Here is a 23,843-nt window from a genome sequence, read left to right as displayed (position 1 = left end):
ACCAAAAGACATTAAAAGATTTTACTTGTTGCACTGTCTGGCACTCTGCATTAAGGGGCTAAAACAAGGATTGGTCGGCTCGGGAGTCTGTATACTGTGTCTGAGTGGGGTATTCGTGTTAAATGGCAGCATGGTATCTCAGTAGGCTAGCACTATAAAATCGGCATCATTCTGGACTAGCACAAGCAGCCACACCCACACCACACACACACGTGCATATTAAACCCCTTTTCACGTCACCATACTCAGATATCCCTATCGAATGTTGAGTGGTATATTTTCTGGATGTTGTTAGATAATGTCACAGGACGGCTTCATGCTAGTAGACTTAAGAGTGCTGTGTATGTACAATGCATTGTGATTGGTGTTTCAATCATTATGTGTCCATACACTACATGCTATAGTGTGTGGAAACACTGCTTGTGTGCAATCTGTTCAACACATACTAAATGCATGTGGAAACATACTATATATGTGTGGAAACCAGCTTTATGTTTGGCAAAAACCTGTTTGTGGAAACATACTATATATGTGTGTAGAAACCAACTATATGTTTGGCAAAAACCTGTTTGTGGAAACATACTATAAATGTGTGGAAATCAGCTATATGTTTGGCAAAAACCTGTTTGTGGAAACATACTATATGTGTGTGTGGAAACCAGCTATATGTTTGGCAAAAACCTGTTTGTGGAAACCAGCTATATGTTTGGCAAAAACCTGTTTGTGGAAACGTACTATATATGTGTGTGGAAACCAGCTATATGTTTGGCAAAAACCTGTTTGTGGAAACATACTATATATGTGTGGAAACCAGCTATATGTTTGGCAAAAACCTGTTTGTGGAAACATGCTATATATGTGTGGGTGGAAACCAGCTATATGTTTGGCAAAAACCTGTTTGTGGAAACATACTATATATGTGTGTGGAAACCAGCTATATGTTTGGCAAAAACCTGTTTGTGGAAACATACTATATATGTGTGTGGAAACCAGCTATATGTTTGGCAAAAACCTGTTTGTGGAAACATGCTATATATGTGTAGCAATGCTGTATATGTGGAAACATGTTGTGTGTGTATGACACGTGCTGGGCGTGTTTAGTGCTGGACCACAGCGCTGCAGTTGCCTAATGGAGCCCTTACCATGTGCCTAATCAGCATATGCAGTGTATTCTAATATATTAATAAAAATGTTATCAACTTTTATTGCAATCTCTTTGTATTTTATTTCTGATAAATAGACCCGTGAAGATCAAGATAGAGGATAGGTCTTCAGCAACCCATCCTGGCCGTAAAAGGTGACTTTGCTTGTCGTAAGAGGTGACATACAGAATCAGGTTGTCAAGCCTTCTTACTTGGTTGATACGTGACATCGTATCCCAATTAAGTGGATCGACGCTCATGATGTCAATCACTGGATTGTCCGGTCCGGACTCGATTATTTTCAGATGGTCATCATACAGCTGGAATATTCCCGAGTACTGCGTTAAATAACAAAGAAACAAAACAACAATCTAATAAATAGTTTTACGAGTTAACGACTGGCACAAAATTGTCGGGATGTGCCCGCGCTCGTTTCTCAGATCCTAATGCTTGTGCTGTAGCAGAATATAATTGAGATGGCCAGGATCTCTTACGACTGCCATGCTACCCTGGTGTGTCTGATATACTTAGAGGCCGTTGTCGTGTGGCTGGAATCTTAAAACTGAAAAAACCCCAACACATTTGTAATAGGAAGTGTCCATTCCATAAGTGCATTAAAGACTGATTGGAGGGAGCATGATTAGGGCTTCATGTGAACCAGTTTGTTCCTTCCCTAAAGTGCACTAAAGACTGATTGGAGGGAGCATTATTGGGCTTTATGTGAACCAGTTTGTTCCTTCCTTAAAGTGCACTAAAGACTGATTGGAGGGAGCATGATTAGGGCTTCGTGTGAACCAGTTTGTTCCTTCCCTAAAGTGCACTAAAGACTGATTGGAGGGAGCATTATTGGGCTTTATGTGAACCAGTTTGTTCCTTCCTTAAAGTGCACTAAAGACTGATTGGAGGGAGCATGATTAGGGCTTCGTGTGAACCAGTTTGTTCCTTCCCTAAAGTGCACTAAAGACTGATTGGAGGGAGCATGATTAGGACTTCGTGTGAACCAGTTTGTTCCTTCCCTAAAGTTCACTAAACACTGATTGGGGGGAGCATGATTAGGGCTTCGTGTGAACCAGTTTGTTCCTTCCCAAAAGCGCACTAAAGACTGATTGGAGGGAGCATGATTAGGGCTTCATGTGAACCAGTTTGTTCCTTCCCTAAAGTGCACTAAAGGCTGATTGGAAGTAGCATGATTAGGGCTTCATGTGAACCAGTTTGTTCCTTCCCTAAAGTGCACTAAAGACTGATTGGAGGGAGCATGATTAGGGCTTCATGTGAACCAGTTTGTTCCTTCCCAAAAGTGCACTAAAGTCTGATTGGAGGGAGCATAATTAGGGCTTCGTGTGAACCAGTTTGTTCCTTCCCTAAAGTGCACTAAAGACTGATTGGAGGGAGCATGATTAGGGCTTCATGTGAACCAGTTTGTTCCTTCCCTAAAGTGCACTAAAGACTGATTGGATGGAGCATAATTAGGGCTTCATGTGAAGTACTCTGAACACTGATAGGAGCATGTTTGGGGCAAAATACTGCTTTCTTGTGTAATGGTTTGGAAGTATTAATAGCATGGCCTTTGGTCCTTTGATGTGAATAAATAAAAGCAACAAAACCCTTTCCATATTCTCTAGAAATCATGTGCTTATGAATCACTGTCAAATGATGATGCTACCAGGTGCTCGCGAAAAGGTGTTTGTATCCTGCCCCACCAGTGGCACCCGTCACAAACACATGCAAAGGCAAGTCAATTGTTCACCTGTAAAACAACAACATGGAAACATATGATGCAAGTCCAAATAGCGACTTACTTCGAGCATCATTTTGGTCACTGATGCGTCACATTGTGACTGTCATCCACATGTGTGCAATAAAACGTTTTGAAAGCTTTTATACAGAGGTATTGAATGTTGTAACATTTACTTTAGCAAGAGTCGTATGACGCTCTTTGAAATCTTACAAGAAAGAGCTTGTAACTCAAAGGTTAGTAAATGGAGACACCACAGCTCGACAAAAAGGGAAAGTTGACTATTGGACAGTTGAAGTTGAATGCGTTTCGGGAAAGTTGGATAAAGGCTGAGCTAAAATACAAAGTAAAAGCTGCAATTACAAACACTTTCATTGATGTCAAATGGAGGTCTTATAAAATATTGATGAATTATTTCATTTGAATTTAGAAGTGGTAAGTTAAGTTTCCCAGCATCCTTTTGTAGTGGCTAGAAGCGATTTAATGGATCGGGGGTAAGGCGTACCCCAGTGGCGCGGGACGTTGTTTAAAATATATAAAAAAACACACTGCTGTGCGGTACCAAGCAACAAATACTTTTTCATGCAAATCGTGTCAGTGGTGGGTGCAACTGGTGTGGCAGGACATGCGTGCCCTTTTCGCGAACACCTGGTGTCAACACTGATTTGCAGTGGTCCATTCAAGTTTTACCGCCATTTTGCCTTCTACGCCCAATGGAATCCGCTCCGTCGGATAATCGAGACTGGTTATTCTCTGGCGTTGACGTTTTATATCTATTAACAGACCGTTGTAAGGAGGTTTGAATATATCTGAGTGTTGTCTTACACAACAAACTATTCCTTTGAATAGAAAGATCATTTATCATTCACAATTCATATTGTGAGATAAATATGATATCAAAACATGATTTCTGTGCAATTGTGAAATGTTGACGTCATAACATGGAGCTGACGGTGTATAATTCGACAGAAGGGAAATTCTCTAATAGCATTCTAGAAGAAAACACAACTTATGAAGATCTGATCAAGCAATAGAACCTTTTTAATTAGCATCCAATCAGCTTGTTGCAGCTTTGTATTACCCACAGGTTTAGAGTGAGTGAGTGAGTTGGGTTTAACGCCGCTTCTAACAGTATTCCAGTTATATCACGGCGTGACAGCTTAATGTGGGAGGAAAGCCCGAAGTGATGCAGGTCTCAGACGTTTACCACTTGGGTGAAACCCACGAGCACGGGTATGGTGCTGACAAACCTAGAAACATAATCGGGGCTGACCGGGATTCGAACCCACAATTCTGGCGTGCCCAAGGGACGCAACTCTGCACATCGAATAGCGGCGCCTTAGACGACTGGGCCACCCGATTTGGGAAAATCGAAATCTTCTCTTTTGTGCAGCTTGGTGCAGAGGTTGCCTTAATGTTGTATCTCTATGCAACGATATCCAGGACGCGGCAATTCGCTGTGCAATATTGTGTCGCTTGGGCACTTCAGACACACGATTGTGGGTTCGAATCCCGGTTCGCCCCGATTATGTTTCTAGGTTTGTCAGCACCATACCCGTTCTCATGGGTTTCACCAAAGTTGTAAACGTCTGAGACATGCATCACTAATAGCTTTCCTCCCACATCAAGCTGACACGCCGTAATATTAATGATATAATGTCCCAAACGACGTTAACCCCAACTGACTGCTTTAAATGTTCTCTCCCCAAATTTGACAAAGATGTTGTCGATCAGGAAATCCAGCCGCTCACATATATTTTTACGCCACATCTGATTTTTTCAGAATTTAGTCATTAAAAATTGTAATAAAATGTGATTTCAGAACCCCATTCTTGGAAAACAAATGCTTCACATGTGAAAGTAAACGGGATGGAATATATACACAGCAGATTTATTTGTGTTCAATGTCTATCATACTGTGAGAGTGAGTGAGTATGGTTTTACGCCATATTTAGTCATATTCCAGCAATATCACTGCAGGGGACACCATAAATGGACTTCACACATTGTTCCCATGTTGGAAATCGAACCTTGGCCTTCGGCTTGATGAGCGAACGCTTTGACAACTAGGCTACTCTACCGCAGTGACTTCGGTTAGGTGAGGTGGTTGGATGGGGTGAGGTGAGGTGAGGTGAGGTGAGGTGAGGTGAAATGTGGTCGTCGCTTGGTGAATTAACAAATGTTATTATCACAGTATTGAAAGACGTCAGCGAGAATGCGGTGCCTTGTTGCTATGTCAGGTCGCGAACAACAACGCTTACCGACGCAAAGAGCCATTGCCGAGAACGACGTCACCGTAAGGCGACCTTGTCTAACTGTCGCGTTTAACGCACTCAGAACTCCGTGTTTCTCACACGAAGGTTGCAAAGCTGTTACAAGGCTTCATCTCAGGACTTCATTTCAGGACTCCAGTGCACATGGATCAATGCTGACCTACCCGCTTCGCGTTCTTTAGGGCTACTTTGTGTTATCAGCGTATCAGTTGATGGAGGATCATGAACACCACCGATTTCGGAAGTGACAGTAGTTATCATTTCAGGCTGAGAACCTGGGAGAATCTAATATGTGCGATGATCCTTCTTACATTCGGTATGTGCTTTTTATTTTCCTGAAAAGGTTCAGTGTCTCAACGTTTCATTTCTTATAATCTTCCGCCGGGTCCACAAAGCGATCTTAGCGTTTCGACTGTCCATGTGAGAGCATTGAACTTACTATCATCTTGACACAAACACTGTTCTATGGAACGGGCCCTAGGTTTGTTTCCGCTTGTTGTGCTAGTAGTAGAATAAGCATATTGCGATAGTAGAAGTATTATACTGACTCAGAACCGATCAGTCCTTTTTTCTCCTTAATGCCCAGCGCAAGACAGAGTAACAACAAGTACCATCTTGTAACGTCTTTTGGTGTGACACGGCCAAGGATCGAACCACCAACCTTCCTCTCTTCCATGAAGGGGTCTCAAATTAGCAGGCAAAGATGTAGTGACAGTAGAATTAGCAGGCAAAGATGTAATGTCAGTAATATTAGCAGGCAAAGATGTAGTTATAGTAGTACTGATCCACTTAAAAAAAATGTTTCTAGTTACAGCGTAAGAAGCATAGTTGAAAGTAAGAACATCCATTTAATAATTGTATTCAAAACGGTTGTAACATTGAGAGAACAACAAATACTCCTTATTATAAATGAAATGCACAGCGTGAACTAATTTATGTTGGTAATTGTTTAGAACAAAGTTATATTTTGAATGACTTTGTAAATATCCGGTCTCTTGATATTGACAAAGCTGTTGCTATATTTGTTAATTATAGGGGCGGTCGGGTAGCCAAGTGGTTAAAGCGTTCGTTCGTCACGCCGAAGACCCGGGTTCGATTCCCGACATGGGTACAATGTGTGAGCCCATTCCTGGTGTCCCCCGCCGTGATATTTGCTGGAATATTGCTAAAAGCGGCCTAAAACCATACTCACTCACTCACTGTTAATTATATATTAGAGGCGGTTGAGTGCATGAAAAAACAGGTTTATCAAAACAACATTATGGTAGCTTAAAAAGCAGCAAGGCAAAGTCTTATCTCATCTAGAAATAACAGAAATAAGTTTAATGAAATAAGAACCCAGCGCAAGAACGTTATATGTATCGAGAAGGAATCAAGAAAGAGTTGAGAAATATTTCAAGACTTTATGAAATGTAAAGTCGATATCTCTGAACAAATATGGTATCATCATTTTAGAGACGTGCATGTTAGGCCAGAAACGACTGATCAGAATATGGAAGCTCAATTTGATGGAAATGTCGAAACAACATTTTGACAGAAATGATGAAGTCTTCGGAAAATATCAAAATATGCCCTTTCTGCTAAATTTATTCAATGAACTTCTCAATAGGGGTCATTTTCCAGATACACAGAGTAAAGCAACCATTATCTTCTTGCATAAAAAGGATAATTTACTTAATAAAACATGGAAATGGAAGCTCAATTTGATGGAAATATCGAAACAACATTTTTGACAGAAATGATAAAGTCTTCGGAAAATATCAAAATATGCCCTTTCTGCTAAATTTATTCAATGAACTTCTCAATAGGGGTCATTTTCCAGTTACACAGAGTAAAGCAACCATTATCCTCTTGCATAAAAAGGATAATTTACTTAATAAAACATGGAAATGGAAGCTCAATTTGATGGAAATATCGAAACAACATTTTTGACAGAAATGATAAAGTCTTCGGAAAATATCAAAATATGCCCTTTCTGCTAAATTTATTCAATGAACTTCTCAATAGGGGTCATTTTCCAGATACACAGAGTAAAGCAACCATTATCTTCTTGCATAAAAAGGATAATTTACTTAATAAAACATGGAAATGGAAGCTCAATTTGATGGAAATATCGAAACAACATTTTTGACAGAAATGATAAAGTCTTCGGAAAATATCAAAATATGCCCTTTCTGCTAAATTTATTCAATGAACTTCCCAATAGGGGTCATTTTCCAGATACACAGAGTAAAGCAACCATTATCCTCTTGCATAAAAAGGATAATTTATTTAATAAAACACTTTAAATAAATTAAATACTTATATACTTGTCTTCTGGATGAACGTCCAATGCAATGGGCAAATATTATGAATAAGGTCACTGAAAAAATATCAAATAGTTTTTAGACAGGGATATTCAATTGAAGATCCCATTTACACATTATATGCTATTGTCGAAAATAAATAGAGTAAACGGAAGAGAACATTATTTGTTATTGATACTGCAGAAGGAATTACATTATGGAAATGGTTGTCTTGTTATGTCTAAGTGGGAAATTGATGCAAACATTTAAAGGTATATGTTATTCAGTAAAATCCTGTGTTCGATTGTGATGATTGCAATTTACAGGCGTATTGTCCATTAGGCTTAAGGCAAGGGTGTATGTTAAGCCCAATGTTGTTTTCTTTATTAATAAAGGAACTTGTGGTAGAAAATTAACACAGCGGAAATCATGGTATCCAGATGTTCCCGGATGTCGTGGAAATTCGTATGTTACTTTTCAGTGATGACAATATTGTGATTTGAGTGTCCAGTCTGTTAGATACATTAGCTATGTATATACGTGGCGTTTAACTGTAAATTTAGATAAATCTAACACTGTAGTTTTTAGTTAGAAAAGTAAGTATTCATCAAGAAATAACTGGTAGTTTTGGAATTCTATATCTTTACATCGTTGTTTGAATATAACCATGAAGCATTTCATATCGCCGCAATCATGAGACAACCGCATATATGAAAACCCAGTTTGAAACAATAATTGTCTTATATAAGAAACCCAGTTAGTTTGACCATTTCCGCAAATGCTTTTAACATATGGTAACAGGCATACGGATATCATGTAATCTACGTAGTCGACATCAGTACATAATACAACGACTGTTATAGTGTACACACAGTGATGTTCTTCCCAGCTCTCCTAGAATTGCATTTGTTGGTGTTCGTTTACCAACGGAAAGAACTCTTTTAAAGAAATTACTTTGAACCTTTTCAATGCCTTTTCTATAGGCATATCCCCATATTTCTGAGCCTTATAAAAGAACAGGAGCAATCTTTGAATCAAATATTTTAGCAGCAGTAGAAAATGGGAGAGATGGGAATTTCTTCATCATATTTAACACAGGAAAAGTCGCTTTCCTTGCTTGAATATCTAGTGTATCACATGCTTTAGTCCAAACAAGCCTTGAAGAGAATAGTAGACAAAGGTATTTGAAATATGATACAACTTCAATTTGCGAACCTTTATAAAACCATTTCTCAGTTTTCCTCAGATAACCACCCTTTCTAAAAACTATGACTTTCGTCTTATCTAAATTAACTTCAATGCCCCATTTGTCACAATAAGAGTCTAAAGCATCTAGTTCTCTGCAGTCCAAGTACACAATCATCAACAAGAGTGGCATCATCAGCAAATAATGATAATAACAACATGATTTAATCACCATTTTCTTTCACAAATATGCCTCTTAGCCCAAGAATCTCCATTACACGTACAAACTCGTTTAAAAAAACAGTATAAAAAGATCAGGACTCAACATGCATCCTTATCTAACACCACTTGTTGTGTTAAAAATACTTGTTTTCACACCTTCAACCCTTACACATGCTTTTATATTTGCATACATGTTTCTAAGAATAATAAACATTTTACCATGAACACTTCTATTTAATAACACATATAATAAAAAAAATTCTATCTACCTAGTCGAAGGCCTTTCTAAAGTCTATGAAACAGGCTTAACATCTATGGTTTGATTTTCTAAACATTCTGACATAGGGATTGTAGAACAGAAATGTGATCAGTGGTGGAATAATCATTTCTAAATCCCGCTTCAGCTTCATGTAGCATATCATTAACTTCGACCAAGTTTTGTATTCTGAGTTCCAGAACTGAAGTGAAAAAATTACCAACGATTGTTAAAAGCGAAATCCCCCTGTAATTGTCCCGATTTCGAGCGTCACCTTTTTATACAGTTGGACAATCATTCCTATATTCCACTCATCTGGAAATTCGCCACGATCAAATATAGAATTATAAAGTATATCTAATATGACACAATGGAAAGAGCATTTTTATAAACATCAGAAGGAACACCGTCAATAGGTGCTTTACCAGATTTTAAACTTTTAATAGCTGCCCTTATTTCATCGTCAGTAATGGCTTCGGACAGTATATCTGTACTCACAGTTATACTCACAGTTATCATGATCATGTTTGATCATACACTCTTTCACATTTATATCAAAATTACTATGTGATTCTGTATCTTTGATCGTCACGATATGGCTGAAATATTGCCGATGTGACGTAAAGCATTAACTCACTCACTCACTCACTGTATCTTTGATATTTAGCAATTTTTGAAGTAGTTGTACCAAACAGAACTTGATACACTGTTATGAACACTGTCAGAGCTCAGCAAGGATTTGATCTTTCTCCAGAACATTTTACAGTCGTTTGTCTGTACAGTAGATTCAATCTGGTGAACGACAGAGAGTTTATGGTATGTCTTCTTTGCTGTCAGGTAATTTTCTAAATTTTCTCCAGATCTGTTGTTCCTTAGAAAATCTTAACATGTATACTTTTTTCTCTTGGCACATAAATATTCAGTCAAACCAAGGAGGTTGTCTCACTCTGATTTATTTCTATTTATAACTTTAAAGCGATCGCCAGCATATTGTAGTAATTCGACAATTTTAGCAGTCGCTGCATTAACTTTCATATGGACAACATCAAGAAAATCATAAACTATATGATTGCCCATATCAGAGTTTAAACTCTTCATTACCGTAGTCACGCCGTTTGAACTTGAGTATTGTTTCAGAATCAAGATCAGTCTGCCTGTGATATTGCACACTATGGGAAATACATGGACGTTTTAGCTGACATGAAACTGGTAGATGATCAGAATCCGGGCCAGAGTTCACTGCTAGATCTATGATATATTGGAACATGTTTGATGATACGATAAAGTAGACTACAAAGCTAGTACCCTTTTTACTGACACATGTAAAACTTCCTCTTTGTCACTAACTGATCTCCCACTGACAATATGTATACAGAAGTATTTACATAATTCCAAAGTAACAACCCACAGCTGTTTACAGCACTGTCTTGCGTAGACCTTTGTTGACAAAAGTCGCCAAATACATACGTATCACCAAGTGGAATATAATCTGAGTCGGTTTCGTCCACCATAATAAAATCACCATTATTTCCTACTCTGGCATTAAAGTCTCCATACAGCAGTATTTCTACATTTTCGTCATATTTTGATTTCAAGTTGTCTAACTTTAAGTCTGAGTCATCGATACCATTATTATCTGTATGCATAAAGCGGGGATTTATCTGGGAGAACATATACAGAGCCTAAGAGTAACCGTTTACTGGGTGTGTTTATGCATATAAAGACAGAATTTACCCAGTCTGGATGAATTTGTTCAGTTCCCATATTCCATATGCATAAGAAGCCGGGTTGGGATGTTAAATTGCTGATGAGGCAAATATGGAACTCATCTAACCCTGTATCGTCATGCTTTCCAAACAGTTAAGTGTTCCCGTGCAGTGACATTAAGTGTTCTAGGCAGGGACGTTACTTCTTAACTCGTTCACTCAATCTGACGTTGTTAGTGTAGACACGCAGAAAGAAACAACGGCACAGAGATTACAAGATAGACACAATTTTTATGGATAACAACTTCTTTAATACTGTAAAAAGCGACGTTTCGGTATAGATCCTTATACCGTTGTCAAGCAAGACAGTCTTGCTTGACAACGGTATAAGGATCTATACCGAAACGTCGCTTTTTACAATATTAAATAAGTTGTTATCCATAAAAATTATGTCTATCTTGACAACGGTATAAGGATCTATACCGAAACGTCGCTTTTAACAGTATTAAAGAAGTTGTTATCCATAAAAATTATGTCTATCTTGACAACGGTATAAGGATCTATACCGAAACGTCGCTTTTTACAGTATTAAAGAAGTTGTTTTCCATAACAATTGTGTCTATCTTGTCATCCGCCAACTTCTAAGTAATGCCTATCAAACATGGCACAGAGATTGTCGGCAAAACTGTCAAGCGTGTGTGACAGATTCTTACAAACGGTAACTCTGTGGCAAAAGGGAGGAATTCGATAGCCGTTTAGCGAATTATTATGTTTAATTTTTCAATTTAAAAAGTTTGTGCATTATTATATACTGAAGCTGAATTTATTGTGAATTCACACTTACTAGTCGATCAGAATCGAATATTCACCAGTCATTTTAGAATAGCATCAAAGAAAAGTCAAAACGTGCCTAAACATTTTTTTACCTTCAGATTTGCAATTTGTGTGAGTGGCGGGTGCTATCGGTAGGGCAGGACATGCTGACCCTTTTCGCGAACACCTGGTGCCAACACTGATTTTCAGTGATCCATTCAAATAATTTTCACCGCTAGTTTGCCTGATAGAATCTGTTTTGACGGATAATCGAAACTGGTTATTCTCTGGCGTTGACGTTTTATATTATAATACGATTATGTAATCCCGTTGCAGGCATTTTCGGGATTGTCACAAACTCCGTATCCGTCGTGATGTTCCTACGGGAGAAGAAGTTCAGGACGTCGGTGGATACGTTACTCTTCAACCTTTCAATATCTGATCTTGGGATGACTGCGGTGTGTTTTCCCTTTGTCATCTCATCAAGCTTTGCTCAGGTAATCTTAGGTAGTTTGTACACCTGGTACATATTTATATCCCGCAAAATGTCATGTAATGTTAAGTGTTCATGTGCAGTTACGGTAAGTGTTGCAATACAGAAATGTTAAGTGTTTGTGTGCAGTTACGGTAAGTGTTGCAATACAGTAATGTTAAGTGTTCATGTACAGTTACGTTAAGTGTTCCAATACAGTAGTGTTAAGTGTTTGTGTGTTGTTATGTTAAGTGTTCCAATAGAGTAATGTTAAGTGTTCATGACCTTACGTTAAGTGTTCCAATAATGTAATGTTAAGTGTTTGTGTGTTGTTATGTTAAGTGTTCCAATACAGTAATGTTAAGTGTTCATGACCTTACGTTAAGTGTTCCAATAATGTAATGTTAAGTTTTCATGTGCAGTTACGTTAAGTGTTCCTATACAGTTATGTTAAGTGTTCGTGTGCAATGAAGTTTAGTGTTCCAATACAGTAATGTTAAGTGTTAATGACCTTACGTTAAGTGTTCCAATACAGTAGTGTTAATTGTTTGTGTGTTGTTACGTTAAGTGTTCCAATACAGTAATGTTAAGTGTTCATGACCTTACGTTAAGTGTTCCAATACAGTAATGTTAAGTGTTCATGACCTTACGTTAAGTGTTCCAATACAGATATTTTAAGTGTTCATATGAAGCAACATTCATAGTTTGCCGTGATGAAGGGCATGTTTGCATGAATCTTTTTGTAACACACTTTATTGATTTATTTCAGGAGTGGATACATGGCGACGTTGGCTGCACTATGTACGGGTTTCTTAGCTTTCTCTTCGGCAACGGATCAATATCAACGCTATCGGCCATCAGCGTGGAACGATATCTTGTAATATGCAGAAAGTATCAAGGTAAGCGAAGTACTGATACGTGCTTAAGGCTGGCAGTATCGAGGTTAACATTAAGTGTTTTTTTCAGATTACCGGGTGTTATTGGGTATTTAACACTCCAAAAATGTCAGTTAAAGCCGACGGCTTAAGCACAGATTGTGTTTTCTGATGAAATGTATTAGCCACTTGTGCAGGAACTGACGGTAGATTCGGAGAATTGACTGTATTGTAAATTACTTTGCTTAATTTTCATATCATTACGCCCATATCTTGACTGTCTTGAATAACCATGCCTTTATGCCCATGGAACAAAGTATATGTTCTTCATATAACGTTCAGTAAAATACATTTATCTTGAAATTAAATCATGCATATTTCAATAAATAACCATGAAGACATCGCCTCGACTTTAAGATCGTTATTTACAATTTGCACGTGAAGGGCGTACCGTGTAGATATTTTCGTGTTTATTGGGAGCATAATACTCCCACACACGTGAGTTTTGAATGTGCTCAGCACACAATGATTGTTCAAATATCAGTTGCTCGTAATTCACATTTCTTTGACCACAAATAACGCTTACGTAATGTGACGGCTTGCTGAAAAACGACGTCAACGCGCCGCGGATATGCCTCAAACAGGCATGGCGCAAACTGAAGTTGGCAGACAATTAATAATCATCGAAACACGATAACATTTCTTTGGAGACGTTATCAGCAGGACAACACTCATGACTTGCCTAGGGACAGTCATCCACGTGTGACGTCACGTCAACAAGACAACCATATTCGGTTGGTGCATCGAATCTACGAAACCGATACCAAACTGCCATCTTAACAGCTCGGACAATTCCTGGGTTGAGATCAATAAGTGACAGAACGGTGTACAAACGGTTGAGGGAGCACAACACCGGGCCCCGACGTCCAGCGATAAGTCCCTTTTCGCTTCCCCGCCACCGTCAGGAACGCATAACGTGGTGTAGACAGCATCTGGGGTTCAGAAGACAAAACCGGGACACTATACTGTTCACAGATGGGTCCAGGCTTCATCTGAGCAGTTTTGATGGTCATGCAAGGGTCCACAGGCTCCCAGAAGAACGTTTTAGCAACGCCTATGCTACTCAACATCGTCAGTTTGGGGCTGGAAGTGTAATGGTTTCGGATGGCATTACAACTCATGGGAGAACAATTTGAATGGTGTAGGCTACCGGGAAGACATCCTTCGAGGTCACGTTCTACCCTTTGTGGAAATGCAGGGGCGTAACGTCACGTTGCAGGAGGATAATGCCCGCCCACGTGTTGCACGTGTCGTAACACTCTTTCCGAGGCAGCATAAGCTTGCTGTAATTTGCCATGACCTTTCCCCCATAAAACGTGCCTGGGATGAAATGGAACGAGGTCTACGCCAGGACCAGAACCAGCCGGTAACGCCAGCTGGGTTGGGCCAATATTTGGCTGACTTGCCCCTAGGCTATTTTCAATCTTCTGGCGTCTTCAATGCGCGGCCTCTTCCTCGCCTGTATCAACGCAGTAGACTCCCGATATTGACATTGCCAATTGAGTTGTTACACCACCTCTATTTTAGGGCGTGTCTCTACGTCTCCTGTTACCATATATAGGTTTTACTAATGATTTTTTTACCATTTTTACTATTTTCAATAACCCCTGTTTGTATATTTTTACCTTCTTGTGTAACTATGCATATAACTAGACCCTCCAGTATAACCATGCTTATTTCTTGACCTTCCAGTCTAACCATGCTCATATCTAGACCTTCCAGTATAATCATGCTTATATATAGACCTTCCAGTTTAACCATGCTTATATCTAGAGCTTCTTGTATAAACATGCTTATATCTAGGCCTTCCAGTCTAACCATGCTCATATCTAGACCGTCCAGTATAATCATGCTTATATATAGACCTTCCAGTCTAACCATGCTTACATCTAGACTTTCCAGTATAACCATACTTATATCTAGACCTACTGGTATAACCATGCTTATATCTAGACCTTCTTGTATAGCCATGCTTATATCTAGACCTTCTTGTATAACCATATGCTTATATCTAGACCTTCCAGTCTAGCCATGCTTATATCTAGTCTTTCCAGTATAACCATACTTATATCTAGACCTTCCAGTATAACCATATGCTTATATCTAGACCTTCCAGTATAACCATGCTTATATCTAGACTTCTTGTATAACCATGCTTATATCTAGACCTTCCAGTATAACCATGCTTATATCTAGACCTTCCAGTATAACGATGCTTATATCTAGACCTTCCAGTATAACCATGCTTATATCTAGACCTTCTTGTATAACCATGCTTATATCTAGACCTTCCAGTATAACCATGCTCATATCTAGACCTTCCAGTATAACCATGCTTATATCTAGACCTTCTTGTATAACCATGCTTATATCTAGACCTTCCAGTATAGCCATGCTTATATCTAGACCTTCGAGTATAACCATGCTTATATCTAGACCTTCTTGTATAACCATGCTTATATCTAGACCTTCCAGTATAACCATGCTTATATCTAGACTTCTTGTATAACCATGCTTATATCTAGACCTTCCAGTATAACCATGCTTATATCTAGACTTCTTGTATAACCATGCTTATATCTAGACCTTCCAGTCTAGCCATGCTTATATCTAGTCTTTCCAGTATAACCATGCTTATATCTAGACCTTCCAGTATAACCATCCTATATCTAGACTTCTTGTATAAACATGCTTATATCTAGACCTTCCAGTCTAGCCATGCTTATATCTAGTCTTTCCAGTATAACCATACTTATATCTAGACCTTCCAGTATAACCATATGCTTATATCTAGACCTTCCAGTATAACCATGCTTATATCTAGACTTCTTGTATAACCATGCTTATATCTAGACCTTCCAGTATAACCATGCTTATATCTAGACCTTCCAGTATAACGATGCTTATATCTAGACCTTCCAGTATAACCATGCTTATATCTAGACCTTCTTGTATAACCATGCTTATATCTAGACCTTCCAGTATAACCATGCTCATATCTAGACCTTCCAGTATAACCATGCTTATATCTAGACCTTCTTGTATAACCATGCTTATATCTAGACCTTCCAGTATAGCCATGCTTATATCTAGACCTTCGAGTATAACCATGCTTATATCTAGACCTTCTTGTATAACCATGCTTATATCTAGACCTTCCAGTATAACCATGCTTATATCTAGACTTCTTGTATAACCATGCTTATATCTAGACCTTCCAGTATAACCATGCTTATATCTAGACTTCTTGTATAACCATGCTTATATCTAGACCTTCCAGTCTAGCCATGCTTATATCTAGTCTTTCCAGTATAATCATGCTTATATCTAGACCTTCCAGTATAACCATCCTATATCTAGACTTCTTGTATAAACATGCTTATATCTAGACCTTCCAGTCTAGCCATGCTTATATCTAGTCTTTCCAGTATAACCATACTTATATCTAGACCTTCTTATATAACCATATGCTTATATCTAGACCTTCCAGTATAACCATGCTTATATCTAGACCTTCCAGTCTAACCATGCTCATATCTAGACCTTCCAGTATAATCATGCTTATATCTAGACCTTCCAGTATAAACATGCTCATATCTAGACTTCTTGTATAACCATGCTTATATATAGACCTTCCAGTATAACCATGCTTATATCTATACCTTCCAGTATAACCATGCTTATATCTAGACCTTCCAGTATAACCATATGCTTATATCTAGACCTTCCAGTATAACCATGCTTATATATAGACCTTCCAGTATAACCATGCTTATATCTATACCTTCCAGTATAACCATGCTTATATCTAGACCTTCTTGTATAACCATGCTTATATCTAGACCTTCCAGTATAGTGAGTGAGTGAGTGAGTTTTGTTAAACGCCGCTTTTAACAGTATTCCAGTTATACTGCGGCGTGTCAGCTTAATGTGGGAGGAAAGCCCAAAGTGATGCAGGTCTCAGACGTTTACCACTTCGGTGAAACCCACGAGTACGGGTATGGTGCCGACAAACCTAGAAACATAATCGGGGCGAACCGGGATTCGAACCAACAATCATAGGTTTCTGGCTTGCCAAAAGGACGCAACTCTGCCCAGCGAATCGCGGCGCCTTAGACGACTGGGCCACCCCTGCCCCCAATCCCAATGTAACATCCCTTTACATTACAAATCTTAATGATTTTTAATAATCATTTGTAATCGATGTGTTGTTTCGTATTACTAACTTTAGGATACAACCATGCTAACATCTTATCGATCTGTTGTGACTTACACACGTTTACACCCATGATACACTCGGCCATTATTTTATTTCAATTTATTTTTCCAGGAACCATTTTGCAAAGAAGGTTGTCGCTCGTGAAGATTTTTGGCTTTATTTGGTTCCAAGCTTTTATGTGGGCGATGCTACCAATCACTACAGGTGTAGAATATGCATTGGAACCAGTCCAGGTAAATCAGTAAATGTGATTAAACAGTAGGACCCATCTGTGAAGATCCGGGTTAGAATAGGTCTTCAGCCTACCATGCTTGTCGTAAGTGGCGACGAACGGAATCGGGTGATCAGGCTCGCTGACTTGGTTGATGCATGTAATCGTATCCCATTTGCGTTGATCAATGCTCATGAAGTCAACCACTGGATTGTCTGGTCCTGATTCGATTATTTTACAGACTGCCGTCATATAGCTAGAATATTGCTGAGTGCGGCGTAAAACAATAAACCAATCGAAACAAAACTCAGTTTTGAGGAAATACACTTCGTCACAGTAGAAATGAAAGAAATGAAGTTTTACAAGTGCAAAGTCGTACATTGATGGATGGACCAAGCCGTTGGCTGAAACATTGGAAGCTCTTTGTATGAAATCCTTGAAGGGATATTGTCGCGTTTTTAAAGCTTTTTTTCACACATTTTAGACCGTGAAAAATGTCGCGTTGTCGCACTTGAGAACAAATTATTCAATAAATGCGACAAAACCCTTTCCATAAACCCAAGAAAGCTCTCCCAAAAGTAATAGCCGATAATGCGATAAAATAATTTTGGTTAATTTTGACATTTTGGTTTGTTTTTGTAAGGGCGACAATGTCCCTTCTAGGGTTCCATACTTTTAATCACTGTCACACTCCACACAGACATCGTGTTCGGTGGACTGGCAAGGCAGGTCTCTCAGTGCCCGGATCTTCATTTTTGGACTTGTTGTACTGGTGTTGGGCGTCAACACGTGTATAATGATCTTCTGCTATGTCTGCATCTACTATACGGCACGGAAGGAACGTTTCCGGCGACGGGCAATACAAGATATCGTGATCACAAAGGTACTGTGCATATGTTCAATAAAGTGATACCGTTGTTGTCTGATGCCTTTTGTTAAAAGAAAAATCAGGACTCAATTCGGATATGTCTCATTGGAAATGACTACGCCATTGACAGTATAAATTATTAATACTGACTGGTGACATCTTGTTTCCCTCTCTAAGAGTTGCGTCCCTTCTACATGTGTGCTACGATCTGTTATTCATGGGTTCGAATCTCACATTGTCCGCGATCATGATTCACTTTTACCTTATTCGATAAAGTGGTATTCATATCCATATCGTGAATAATATTAATAATAATAATAATAATAATAATAATAATAATAATAATAATGATGATGATGATGATGATGATGAAGAAGAAAATAATAATAATAATAATAATAATAATAATAATAATGCAAAATTCTTCATTTGAAACGTGGCAAGGTAGAAGAGGGAGGATCAGTCAGTTTACTTAGAGGAGGAGTTATTGACCACCTAGTGGAAGGTCAGGCCTAAACGTACTTAGGGACCAGATTAGGGACAAACTCCAGAATCCCATGTACAAAGACTAAAGAAAATGTAGAGTTTAGAGCTGAATACGTATGCTGTGCCCGTCCTTTTGTATTCTTTTGGTGTTGTTGATTGGACGAAACAAGAAATTCAGGGTATTGACACCCTCACACGAAGAATCATGTCAGACAATAGATCCCACCACCCTCGCTTTTCCTTCAATCGCTTATATTTACCAATTATGATGGGAGGGCGTGGTTTGATTAATGTGGATGCTCTTCATGATAGAATTGTTTTGTGCACTTTTGCACACATTTATTTGTCTGATGATCCTCGTCTGGCCTGAAAAGTGAAGTAGAAGGCTTTCTGTTTGCTGCTCAGGACCAGTCACTTCCCACTCGAAACCGTCAATGTGTGATTTTGCATCAAAATGTAAATGTGAAATGTAGATTATGTAATGAATTTAATGAGACTCTCCAACACACTGTCAGTGGATGCCCAGCGTTGGCACAAACACAGTATCTTAAACGACATGATAGTGTAGCTCGATCATTTTTTTTACCGTCTTCGCCATGCTTGTGGTTTGACACAGAGGTCCGTCCACCCAAGGTACGACCCGGAATATGTAGAGGGCGTCACGGAAAATGTTAAATACAAAATTCTTTGGAATAGGCCCATGTACAGCGTACGTATCCAGGCCAACAAACCTTTCGATAAATCCAATGAAATCATTGATATCACTGAATTTTATGTCCCCTTTGACACTAATGTAATTGACAAGATTGAGTAAAAACATGGCAAATATGCGCACCTCGCTTTCGAAATGTCACGCTTGCATCCCAAGTACCAAGTTTTCCGACTCCCTATTGTTCTCGGTGTCCTAGGTTTGGTACCTCCAAATCTGTTGACTAACATTGGGAGAGTACCCGGGTTTGCCACCAGGAATACAGCCCTTCTGACAATCTGGGTAATGAGCCTAACCAGCCTCTTTGTTGCATTTTTTATTTATATTTTATTTATTTTTAATCTGTAAATAATAATAATAATAATAATAATGATAATAATGATAATAATCCCATGAACAAATGTAGAGGGGCGATTGATAAGTTCTAAGCCTAACAAAGAAATTAAAGTCAGTTTGATACCAAAGCTTTTTATTTTTCGACATAGTCCCCTTCAAGGTCAACACACTTCTGCCAGCGATGTTGCAATGCCATTATGCCACTTTTGTAGACGTCAACTTCTTGGTCATTCAAAAAGTTGTTGACCATTTCTGACTGGAAATGAGTTCCAGCTAAATGCCTTTTTAACTGTGGGAACAGATGATAGTCCGACGGAGCCAAATCAGGTGAATGAGGTGGATGTTGGAGAAGATCAAAGCCACACTCATGGATTTTGGCCATTGCTATCAGTGATGTGTGTGCTGGAGCATTGTCGTGATGATAAAGCACACCTTTCGTCAACTTTCCACGTCGCGTAACTCTGATTTTCTCTCTTAACTGTCTCGGAAGTTCCACATAGTAAGCCCCTGTAACAGTACGGCCTTTAGGAAGCCAGTTCACCATGATCACACCTTCAGAATCCCAAAACACAGATGCCATGACTTTCCGAGCTGAAGGCACAGACTTTTCTTTCTTTGGAGTAGGAGATGTGGCATGTTTCCACTGTTTAGACTGTTGTTTTGATTCAGGTTCGAAGTGGTGGACCCATATTTCGTCCATTGTAACAAAATGTTTGCGAAAGTTATCTGCATCACCTTCAAAAAGCTTGAGGTTCTCCCTTGAGTGATTCGCTCTTTGACGTTTCTGATCAGCTGTCAACAGTATGGGGACCCATCGAGCAGAAACCTTGTGCATTCCTAGAATATCTGTCAGAATGAAATCCACTCGCTCCTGAGAGATGTCCACTAAGTTGGCTATCTGTCGCTGTGTCACTCGTCAGTCGTCCATGACTATGTCCAGGATTCGCTGTACCATTTCAGGTGTTGAAGACACAACAGGTGGACCAGGACGGGGTTCATCATCAGTGCTCAGTCGCCCATGTTTAAACTCTGCCACCCATCTTTTCATTGTTGCATATGACGGGGCATCTTCCCATAGTGTGGATAACATATCCTCATATATGGCATTGGGTGTAAAGCCTTTCTTGTAAAGGTATTTGATAACAGCTCGCTTTTCCTGTTTCTCCATTTTAAGTCATCTCATAACCCCCCTGGTAGTCAATAGCTTATGCTGAACTAAATAATGTGTCCAATACAACAATCCTCCTGTGTATGTCACTGTACTTGATCAGTCTATCACCATCACAAAGGACTTCATCCGTACCACACTCCTTCAAAGGTAGGCTCACAACTTATCAATCGCCCCTCGTACTTATAATAAAGCCCTTCTGACAATCTGGGTAATGCAGAAGGCTGCAGTGTTTTGGAGTCTTCACATTCTCCGAAAAGTTCTGGGTGGGTTTGACTAGGCAGCGCTTCCTGGGAGAAGTCCCATTCGCTGTCTGGGCTGCGTGTAGAGGGGGCAAGGGCCCTGAGCTGATGATGAGCCTAACCAGCCTGACTGCCAGGATCACCCAAACCCTCTTTGCTGCATTTTTATTTTAATCTGTACAACAACAACAACAACAACTTTATGACTGTACCCGAAGCATAAATTGAGAATCAACTAGCATTTGAATCAATTCTTTGTCTGGCAGTTCGGTTGACATTAAGCTTTCACATATAATTAAAAGCGGCAAAACCCTTTCCACAGTAATAAAAGCAGAATCAATTGTACGATTCCAACTATACATATCATGAAAGCTTTTGTTCATGAATCACTATCAAATAGTGATGACACCAGGAGTTCGCGAAAAGGTGCCAACCGTTACAAACATATGCAAAGACAGGGCAAAAACCTGGCAACATATGGCACAAGTAAAAAAATTGGTACTTATCCCAATAAATTACTGGCACCTGTCCTCTATTCCACCGAACACAGCATGCATCATATTGTTTGTAATCGTTTTTTGTTCTTTCAGACATGTTTCCTGCTAGTCGTCTCATTCTTCGTATGTTGGACGCCATATGCTGTCAAATCTATTTGGGAATCCTACGGCAACCCTCGATCCCTCCCTCCTTTCTTCGCCGTGGGCCCCGTCATCTTCGCCAAGCTGTCAAGCTGCCTCAACCCAATGTTGTACGTCTTGATGTCCAAAAGGTTCCGAAAGCGTTACCTTGACACCATAAAGTGCAAGAAGCGGAACCGGATGTACCCGTCTAGCATCACCACCATTCAGATGACGTTCAGGCAGTACAGTGGACGTTGAAGGCGAAACCGATTCACTTTTGTTGACGTCACGTGACAGGACTACTGCTGTGCTGCGTCAGGCAATAAATACTTACTTTTTTTATGCGAAGTTGGTTGGTTGGTTTGTTTGTTGTTTAACGCCGCACTCAGCAATATTCTAGCTATATGACGGTGGTCTGTGAATAATCGAGTGTGGACCAGACAATCCAGTGATTAATATCATGAGCATCTATCCACGCAATTGGGACAGATGACATGTATCAACCAAGTCAGCGAGCCTGACCACCTGATCCCGTTAGTCGCCTTTTACGACAAGCATGGGTTGCTGAAGACCTATTCTACCCCGGAATCTTCACGGGTCTTATGCGAAGTGTATGAATGGCGGGTACTTCCGATAGGGCAGGATATGCTTACCCTTTTTCACGAACGCCTTGTGTCGTCACTGACTTTCAGTGGTCCATTCATATAATTTCCACAGCGCTTTGACCTTTACGTCAAGTGGAATCTGTTTCGGGAGAGAATCGTGGTTTGTTTTTCTCTTGCATTGACAAGTTATATTTGTTTGTGTGTTGTTTAACGCTGCACTCACCAATATTTCAGCGATATGACGGCGGAGTGTAAATAAACTCTCATAAACTATAGAATACATGGATTTTGAGTCAAGATTTCCACTTCATACGGATGTTTAATTCGAGTGATTATATTGTCAATTTGTAATCTGATTTTTCTTTACTGTGTAAATATACCAATGATAAATATACATTCGTCTGTGTGGACTGTGTTCATTGTTTTCCTAAACCATCGGATATGGTCTTGGTCTCAAGGAATTCAGTGTCAGACGTGGTCCCTGTAGCCAGTTTGATATCCGAATCAGGCACATCATCCTTACCTCAGACACATGGTGACGACCTTTCCTACCCAGTGCGACCGCCCCCGCAGTGAAGTGGATAGAGCGTCTGTTGGGAAGGCGGAGGGTAGGTGCTCCGGTCCCCGGGGGCGTCTTTCTTCACCAACATACGTTAAAAACCATTCGTGACCGACTCGTGTTATTCCGGGACAGGCCGAATAACGACTCGTGCCCCTCTAATGGCCATTTTTGCGACCGGGTTTCGTCTTAGCGCAAACGGGCATACCTAAAACAATCTTCAACTCGTTGCGTAATGCTTCACATATATTTCCCCCATATATTATATATATTTCAGATGCAATTTAAAGCACATCGGGACATGCGGAATTATACAGATGATTGAACACATTTAACTATCTTGGGTATTTTTAGATGCAAAATATATGTAAAATCAAAAATTATTCCTGAGGGATTCTTTGACGAAGAACGTGAAGTCATACGCGCATTCTGATTGGTTTGTCGTATTTCCCCACATAAGATTCATCGATAAGGGGACGTGTCTTCTTGCAGGTTACGGAAAGGGGCGAGTGGTGACGAATGTTTGAAAGCCTCAGTCGGCTTGGAGTCAGTGCACTGTGTCTGACTGGGGTATCCGCGGTTAACGGCAGCATCGTACAAGAACATACAAGGACGAACACACGCACACACAATTCTTTCTCCAAATCCCTGCTTGAGATCAGGAGCCGTTGTTCGACCGGTGGAGTATTTGATCATCCAGTGGCCTTAGACATGTTGCTGAGCAGAATGGTCTGCTCGTGCCAGCTTCCAATCCATATTTACATGGATTATGATCCTTGGTCTTTCAGCACCAAAT

At 39.6% G+C, this 23,843-nt stretch overlaps 1 protein-coding gene across 1 annotated transcript; it reads left to right on the top strand.

Annotated features, from left to right (window-relative positions):
• Positions 1–11,991: 11,991 nt before the first annotated feature.
• Positions 11,992–22,141, top strand: LOC139477331 (opsin-5-like). The gene is made up of 5 exons (XM_071259883.1): positions 11,992–12,114; positions 12,859–12,988; positions 14,170–14,390; positions 18,155–18,337; positions 21,854–22,141. Exons 1-5 carry the CDS (start codon positions 11,992–11,994, stop codon positions 22,139–22,141), a joined length of 945 nt encoding a protein of 314 aa, XP_071115984.1.
• The last annotated feature ends 1,702 nt before the right edge of the window (positions 22,142–23,843 follow it).

Source organism: Haliotis cracherodii, unplaced genomic scaffold (genome assembly GCF_022045235.1).
Source record: "Haliotis cracherodii isolate W230 unplaced genomic scaffold, xgHalCrac1.p SCAF_33, whole genome shotgun sequence".
Taxonomy (NCBI): domain Eukaryota; kingdom Metazoa; phylum Mollusca; class Gastropoda; order Lepetellida; family Haliotidae; genus Haliotis; species Haliotis cracherodii.
The sequence above is the reverse complement of the archived record's forward strand: the minus strand, read 5'-3'. Positions and strand labels throughout refer to the sequence as shown.

What these genes read in the sequence shown, in the direction of transcription:
- LOC139477331 (XM_071259883.1), top strand. Translation starts at nt 11,992, where the DNA reads ATGTTCCTACGGGAGAAGAAGTTCAGGACGTCGGTGGATACGTTACTC. An exon ending in TCTCATCAAGCTTTGCTCAG is followed by an intron (nt 12,115 to 12,858) that starts GTAATCTTAGGT and finishes GATTTATTTCAG; the next exon opens with GAGTGGATACATGGCGACGT. An exon ending in AAGATATCGTGATCACAAAG is followed by an intron (nt 18,338 to 21,853) that starts GTACTGTGCATA and finishes TTGTTCTTTCAG; the next exon opens with ACATGTTTCCTGCTAGTCGT.